General features: G+C 41.6%; 1 protein-coding gene across 1 annotated transcript; it reads right to left on the reverse strand.

Moving 5' to 3' along the window:
* Positions 1–2,146: 2,146 nt before the first annotated feature.
* On the reverse strand, positions 2,147–3,050 carry LOC6732408 (rutC family protein UK114). Its single transcript, XM_002079493.4, has 3 exons — positions 2,865–3,050; positions 2,565–2,794; positions 2,147–2,344 (listed from the first exon to the last, which is right to left on the reverse strand). Exons 1-3 carry the CDS (start codon positions 2,927–2,929, stop codon positions 2,223–2,225), a joined length of 417 nt encoding a protein of 138 aa, XP_002079529.1. The 5' UTR covers positions 2,930–3,050; the 3' UTR covers positions 2,147–2,222.
* Between the last annotated feature and the right edge of the window lie 5,602 nt (positions 3,051–8,652).

Genomic DNA, 8,652 nt, shown 5'->3' on the forward strand with positions numbered 1-8,652 from the left:
CGAATGGTAATAGCTATCGATAGTACTTTTCCATTGGTCGATAGTTCCAAAACCAAAATGAATAGGAAAGCAACTGACTTGGCATCGCAAGCAATTTGGGGAGAATTTAGTTAGTTTTTAATTAATTTATTAAAGAAAAATTATATTTAAAAGGAAATAAAACTGACTTTTTACGATGCTTGCATTACAAGCAGAAGCATAAGGATTATTTTCAATTATTATTGATTTCTTTATTTATATTAATTTAATTGTGTTATTTTATTTTAGATTGTATGTCTATTAATTTTATATTTATAAGGTTCATTACTCTTACAAATATATTAAAATTGTCTTATGCTTATTTTTAATTTCATCATAATTTATATAACTTAATTTTTCCCATCACTAGCTAACAGTGTTGCAAAATTCGTGTTGCTCTCTGTGAATGGTAGTATTTTAAAATGAAAGCCCTAAAGTATGCTGTATTTTCAGTAGGCGCTGGACTTTAAAATTCAGTTAGCCCATTTATAAATTTTGTAATACAGATAACAATAGTTAACTATAACTATGTAAGTGCCAAAAACAAAATGATTGGTTGGATTTTCCGTATGTCTGAATATAAAAAAAAAAAACAGTTAAGAAGATTTGTGGTTTTTTAGATTTAAGAATCTTTCATTGGACTATGAACGCACAATTTTATCAATAAACGCATTTTTAAAAGAGTAGGCATTTTATTGAATACAGGTAGAAAAGTGTTTAAGTCTACCTTACATCTTATCTGGGAAATTCCCGCTCTGACTGCGAGAGTGAAAGCTCAGCTGAAGAACTAATTACCCAGCGACAAGGTCTCGGCATTCGGTTAATAATTTAATTATGACAACTTGCAACAGGCGAAAAACATATGTAAACGGATATCCAGCGATGGCTACCGCATGTGGCTTTCTTAATTGCCCATCGATGCCCAATGCCTTTAGTACTCCCTTGGCCGGATAAGCAAATTGGCAAAAATGTGCAACAGAATTGCGAGTTTAATTTGGGCATAAACCTTTGAGCCGTGCGTGTAAATTATGCGCACTTTCACCGAGGAGCCCTTTGCGGCTTCATTTGTCGTGCGTCGAAATTAATTAGCCGCACTTCAAGTTCCCTTCTGCGTAGGTGTTCCTCCGATGTCGTCAGCTCAGCCGTATTTATTACCATTTATGCACGACTGTCTGTTCGGCTGATGCGCCGCGAATTAATTACACTATGGGGCACAGTCAAATCAACATGGATGTTGCACGCTGCGGGTGCGGGTGCGACTGCAAATGCAGCACAATGTTGCTGCAAAATGAATGGTTCGCTGGGCTGGTGTAGTTGGGGCAATAGTCGCGGCCATATAGCCACATAAGCACCGCATAATCGTGCCTCATCGCAACCACTCATATTCACACCAGGCACTCGCTGCAACAAGGACAATAAATCATCGAAAGGCAGCCGAGTGCAGACAAATTCACTGAAATTTAAATAAAAATCAAAACAAATGCTAGACAAAACACGAGTCCGGGAGTCGGAGTCCGTAAAAGGCGAAAAGAGCCTGAAAGGCAGCCGCATCAATATGGAGCATACACTGAAAACAATTAGGGGTGGCAACAGAAGTGGAAGATACACCTATAACTGCATTGATAACCAAAACTTTATTTGATGGCCAATACTTACGCTTCTTACTTACGATTGTTTTTTAACCAATTTATATAGTATATTTTATATTTTTTGCAGTGTATGGGTAATGTCCTACAACAGCAACAACAGCTCAAAGTCGGCATTATGAATAACTTTTAAATTTGAATGTGAAATAATCGCTTTGTCTGAGCGGGCTACCGTTAGCAACATGCTGCTCTTGCAAGTGTTGCTGGAGCTGCAGTGGCTGCTGTTGCTGCCAGTGATTTATGCGGCAACATTTGATGAAATATAATACAAAAGGCGCACAGCAGCCGCAGCAACAACAAAGATAAATTGCCGCACGCTAAATTGTAAGCTATATAAGGTTTAAATGCAAAGTGTGTTGTCCGCGTAGCCTGTTGCACGTTGCATGTTGCATGCTGTTGCTCGCCGCTCGGCTGCTGCATGTTGCAACAAATGTTGCTCGGCATTTATGGCTTCATTTGACAAGAGTATTGAAATCACTACGTTTTCCAGCACTTTTCCTACGCTTTTCTTTTTATTCATTTGGCTCTACTTTCTTACAATTTACTCCGCATTAGTTGCTATTGCACGGTTTTCGTCTCCACGGATCCGGTCAAGGCGATGCACTCGATCTCCACCAGAGCATCCATTGGCAGCTTGGCCACCTGGAAACAGCTGCGGGCCGGGAAATCCTTATTGAACACTGAAACGGCAGATAAGAACACATAAAGCATAAACATAGTTGTTTTTGCTAATATAGTATAGCTGTCATAAAGTGTTTACAGCAAACAATAAATGGGCGATAAGGCGCTAACGATGCCGATTGCCTTATCAGGCGATTGCGATCAAAAGGCCGGTGTATACAGTAGGTATTGCATTATAAACGACGCTTATAAATAATATACCATATGCCTAGTACTCACCCCGCTTGTAGACCTCATTGACGGCCCCGAAATCGTTGAGATCCTTCAAGAACACAGTGTTCTTGACAACTTTGTCCACTCCAGAATCGGCCGCCTTAAGAACAGCCTCCATATTCTCCAGCGCCTTCTCCGCTTGCTCAGTGGGTCCTCCAGGAACCAGCTTCATGGTGTCCTTGTCCAGACCCAGACATCCGGACACATACACAGTGCGATCGGCCACCACAGCCTGGCTACATAATTGTAAATCACAATGAAATAGGAGGTGTGCCCATCAGCTTTCACAGGTAATTGTTTCCTTACTTGTAGGGAGCCACTGGCTTGGCAGCATTTGCAGTGCTGATAAGTTTCCTCACAATCGTCGACATTTTGATCTCGAATACGATACTATATAGTGGCAAAAAGCAAAGTCAATTGCAGCTGCTGGAAGTGAACTGATCGAAAGCTTCGACTTGCGTTCAACAAGTTGCTTTTGCTATCAGCTTTTGCTTTTCACAAGCTCATTCGCTTTTTCCCGCGCAAACAGGTGCAATCAGCTGATTTGATGAACAGCTGTTCAATGGATCTGTTATCATGATGTTAGTATAATGTCAAATATAATGCTTATTCTGTTGAAAATGTAAAATATGCGGGTATATGATGGGAAAAATTATATTAATGGGTATATTGCGAATGCAAAAACAGCCTTTTTCACATCGCTAAGATATTTGCTTTATTTTTGCTTTGCGTGAAACCTGACAGTATTATTAATACATTAAGTTAACTCAGCTTCTTTAATATCTTAATTAACATTTTTCTGTGGAATTTATAATTCCCGACCTGCGGAAATTTGGGTCGCACCCGCTTTCTCTAGCTGGCTGATTTTGTTTTTGGCCAGCCGATATTTGATTTAACGCCATGAAAAATGCATGCCATGTCACTTAGCCACGCCCATCTGAGCCGCCCCGACTAATTATTTATTATTTGGCAATTGCTGTCTGTCAGTCGCTGTCAGCCGGGCCAAAAAGGCAAAAAGAAAGCCAGAATCTTTACGCATGCCAAAAGTACCAAAAAAAAAAAAAAAGAAGGAAAACACTCTGTAATTATATGAAGAAGATGGGCCAGATCCTGAAATGTGGCAAAGGGTCTTAATCCCAGACTGAAAGCTGCACCCAACCCCAACTGCAGCGTGCAGCATGCAGCGTAGGTGCAACCTCAGAGCAAAGAGAACACGCCCAGCAAAACGCCGCCTCAAGATTGATTGCAGACGCTTTGTTGTTTCTGTAGCTCGAGCACTGAAAAAAACACTTACGCACTTTCCTATAAACCACAATTATTCTTAAGACATTTTTAAAAATTATGGTAATATTTTCTCATTATTTTATATTTAAAATTAAATGCAGATTATATACCTAAAATGTTGAAATGTAAATAATTATCTCATGTAAGATAGCTTCTTTTGTAGATGAATTCTTTTAAGATATATTTTTACAGTGCATTCGCGATGTTGCAGCCATCCCACGAAGTTGCAACGGATTGCTGAAAGAAATTTCTTTCGGCTGGCTCTGCCCGAAGCATTTTGATGTCGCATTTTAGTGCATTAATTACTTTATGATCCACTTTATGGGCATAAAATATGCAAGTTCCAAAATCGGGGTAAAAGCAATTTCCAAGAGGCATCTTCGTGGGTGTTGCAGTGCTTGGTTTTCGCTTCTCTCTTTTGAGAGTCAACAAAATCAACATTGATATTAATTAGCCGCAGCCCGGTATTGATTTATACACACAATTTACTTTGTTTAATGATGGCCCCTGGCCTGGGCAAACAATTTTACATTAAATGCTTTAATAAATAAAGCTCTAAATAAGCCAAACGGCAACGAGAAGATGCCATATGCCATATAATTACCGGGCCAATAACAAATTGCCCCTGAGTTGCAGCAATGCAAAGGTGTGCATTAAGAAAGGGCCGCACCAGAACCAGATTTTGAGCCCCAATCTCAAACCCTCAAGGATGCCAGAACACTGCAGATATGGGAGCAAGTTGCTCGATATTTATGGCACTTGTTGGAGGAGTTGTAAAGCTACAATCCCATGTCGATGTTATTGCAGGTGCGGATTTTGGACGTAAAGAGGGTAAATGTTTCTTTTTAGGTTCATGAACCTCACTAAAGATTAAATAAAAACGTATTTAAACATATTTTTAAAGCCAGTAACAAGGCAAGTATGCTTAAGATACATTTGACAACTTTAAAATACTTTTTTTTTTGGGCAAACTCATAGAACTGCCTTTGAACACAGCTTGAAAGAAGAGACCGCACCTGAAGACAAAAGATTCTCCAGTTGCGATCCAATCAACTTTCCCTTTCCACTTGACATACTCCTGCAGATGGCTCCCCATCATTTTGTGGCTGCCATTTTTTATTGGCTCAAATAACTTCATTTGTTTAAGGCTTTATTGGAGCGCCGCTGGCTAAAAACGATGCTGGGACAGATCTCCATGGCGCAAATTACAACGATTTCTCAGACGACCAAGGAGCTGCGGCTACCGTCACTTGCCCGGTTGGTCTGGTTATTGGATACTCTATAATTTGCATGTGATTTTTATGGCTTGCTCGATTTTCATGCTAAGTTATTTGATTTTAATTTGCTGCGTAATTGCCGGGCTTCGACGTCAGTTGTTTGGCCAGAGGAGGAAGGAGGAGCTGCCCCAACTGGTAGCCACGTTGTCTAGGTGCACCTTCCTGCCCATTAACCGGCAGATTTATGTTTATGGCACTATTGACGCGACTAATCCCAAACACCACCATGTTGGGCTACTCAATTTCTTGGAATCGGAATGGAGGCAGTTTATCCAAAAGTGGGTGGACCGAATCGAAACTCAAGGACGATCCGTGAAGAAACTCACCCAGTAATTAGCAGGGTAATTGCAAGGAAGCCAAAAATGAAATATGTGCGCTATATTTTAGTTTTGCCAATAAGGATTTGTGCTCTTAATGATGTTTGAATCTGTCGTAAACGGAAATATACACTGCACTTTCAGGCTGATTATATAAGAGAAGCCTAAAGGTTGAAAGCCACTGGAATTGCCTCTTGATTTATTCGCTCATTAAAAATATTTAAAGCCCAGTGGAGTTAATAAGCATATTTAATGATTTTCGAATACTTTTCCTTCACTATATAATATTTAGTAGTTACTTTTACTATTATTATGTTCAAATATAGTGCTATAAGATACACAAATAAACCAGGCCATAAACAATTGTTAATATGAGTGCTATTGCTTGTGAATTTCCCAACCGCATTGCTACCTTTCCATTGGCTTTTTACCAACCAACTCATTTCGAATCGCTCATATCCACAACGCCCACGTTGGATGATCTGTCAGAGGTGCCTCTCTACCGGCTTTAATTACCGTCCCGATTCCGCCACCCATTTTGCTCCGATCTCTGGCGATGCAATGGGCAAAACTCCACAGGATATGACCAATGGAGTTGACATGCAACTGCCAAAAACGCTGCTCTGGAAAAATGTGACTTGGTCGCGCAAGTGAAAATTGCACTTATACTCGTAGTGTGTGTGCGCTGCATTTTCGTTAATTTGCAATGCAAAATAGCTGCACGATCCACGGCCGATCCAGATCCACGGGCCGGGGCACACGCCCTAAACGCCACAAATGAAAACTAATGATTTTCACTTTATAACTGCAATGGTTGGGAGGGCAAGGTGGAGTTGGCTCACGCAAAACTTGCCGCACGGAAGCGAATGGGATTGCGGGCTATGGGTTGAGTTGCTCTGGGCTTGCATGGAAAATTTGAAATTTAATCGCTGGCAATTAATTTCGTCCAAATGCAGTGAAAAGCGTTTCACAGAAGCGTGCGGGCAGGGGGAGGGCAGGGGCGTAGTGGGTGGGGCTAGGACTGGCGCCCCCACAGTTGCAGCAGCTGCACCGCCCGCTGAGCGTCGAGGTGGGTCAGTCGCATGTCCACCTGTATCGATTGGGAGCAGCAGCCGCCACGGGAGCAGATGCACTGCAAACAAAAATACATGGAATAGAAGTTAATTCACAAAGATTATATTACATATTATCTAAAAATCAGGGGTAGATTGAAATGATCTTTCCTTTATAACAAAATGGTATTGGATAAGAAATAAACTCTAATTTAATGAGTTATATTATATTTTATAAGCTGAAGCTTAAAAATTGAACTAAAGCTATTCTTATTTCTTTAAATTACCCTTTAAATTTCATTTTGAATTGAATTTTTCCAAGGTGCATCCAGCTCAGTTGGAGCGGCATCTGTGTGGTCCACGGGCTCCATCGGATCTCCAGTGCTGAGTCTTGAGTCTACCCAGCTCGATGACAAACGAACGTTCAGCATCCAGTGCTCGGCACCGGACATTCAACATTCGCATTCAACATTCGGCATCCAACATTCAACATCCAGCATTCGACATTTGGCAAGTGGTCAACCGCTCAACGTCGCAGTCGGTGGGCAGGAAAATTGAAAAATTAACAAGTATGAAATGTGCAATTAAAGTGGGCTAGTCCCGTCCCGTCCCCCACATTACCTACCCCACCAACCAGTGGGTAATTCGAGTACCTAGATCTGCTCCTCCAACTCCCGCGGAAGTCTAGGAAAGTGAGGATGACAACGACTGGGACAACGATGTCTACACCTGAGCTGCAGATACCAAGGGGCAAGAGGCGAATTATTAATCTACTTTTAATTGCAGCCACCCGGAGGAGCTTCTTAGCCGAAGGTACTAGGTACTTGTTGTGGCACTTAGCTCCACCCCGAGATCAGGCACCATTGATTAATGTGCGCCAATTGTGAAATAAATGTTTGTGTGTCGGAATCTTCGGCTGCTGGCAACTCTTGCTACCTAATTGAATTATTGGCAGGGGCAAATTTGTGGCAGACACATATTCATATTCGCATTCACGTACGCGCTCCGCAAAGTGGGCGTGGCAGCCTGCCTTATTGATTGTTGTTTGCTCAAAGGCGGAGTGGGTTTTTAACCACTAATAATATTGGGACAGGAGGAGCGTGGAGACGCGTGGCGAGATGGGAAATCTGGGAAATAAAAGGAATTCTGTAGCTCTGGAATTCGTAATTTTAAAAATCCGAATGATTCATAATGAAACTAGTTTTTAAATATATACTATTTTTGTTACTCAGTTCATATAATAATAAAGTAATATAAATTCATAACAAATAGATTTCCCAACTGATTTAAGTAGCAACTAATAATTTGTTGCCGCATCACGTGTGCCCCACCTGGGTGAAAACCATTAGTCGTACCACGTAGCAGCCCAACAGACAACTGATTGCATCACATGACCCAGTTCGATCATATTTTCGAACACAAATATTGACTTATTTTTTGCCATTTTACTCGATTTTCACCCACTTTGCCTTTGGCCTCGACATGATCTCGTCCGGCAAAGTGGCACACTTGGAGTCGTAGTTGCAGTTTTCCAACTGGGAAATGCAATTGCAGCAAATTGGCCAGCAACAAAAAGGCAAAAACATGGAAAAAACAACCACAATAAGCAACAATGTACAACGAGGTCAGACTAGGGCGATGGCGTCGATGTCGATGGGTCCATGGGATGCGAGTCGCCAGTTGTTGCTCCTCCTGGCCATGTTCTCCCTAATGTCAACTCATATTGTCCGCGGTGGGAGGAAGGCAATGCTGGCGGTTTTGGCCTACTTGGCGGCCAAAAAGCAGACACACTGAGAAAATATTTCATTGCGATTAATATTTAAATATAGGTAAAATAAGTGGTTACCTTTCGCTTGAAGTATAACCATGACTTGAATTCTAAAGTGCATCAAGCGAAAGAAATTGCGTTTGCATTCGCATTGCCGGAGGTGGTGTCACTGAGCAAACAGACACCAACTTTGCATTCGCTTCTGCTCTTCTCAATTTGGCAGTCTTGGCCAAAATGCTATAAACTTGGCCATAAACACAACAATTGAATGGGCCGCCGCTGAAGGACAGAACAAATGTATATTTCGGATGGATGCGAGTATTCAGGGCGTTGCCGAAGCTGTTGGCTGAGGAGCCGTGGTCCCCGTTCATGGGACTCATCCCCGCCCAACTCCCC

The sequence above is a fragment of the Drosophila simulans genome, chromosome 2L (assembly GCF_016746395.2).
Source record: "Drosophila simulans strain w501 chromosome 2L, Prin_Dsim_3.1, whole genome shotgun sequence".
Taxonomy (NCBI): domain Eukaryota; kingdom Metazoa; phylum Arthropoda; class Insecta; order Diptera; family Drosophilidae; genus Drosophila; species Drosophila simulans.

Bases quoted from the DNA above. Each gene is read 5' to 3' on its own strand.
- LOC6732408 (XM_002079493.4), bottom strand. From the start codon at position 2,929: ATGTCGACGATTGTGAGGAAACTTATCAGCACTGCAAATGCTGCCAAG. The intron at 2,795-2,864 runs GTAAGGAAACAA...ACAATTATGTAG, and splicing joins AAGCCAGTGGCTCCCTACAA to CCAGGCTGTGGTGGCCGATC. The intron at 2,345-2,564 runs GTGAGTACTAGG...CTGCCGTTTCAG, and splicing joins CAATGAGGTCTACAAGCGGG to TGTTCAATAAGGATTTCCCG.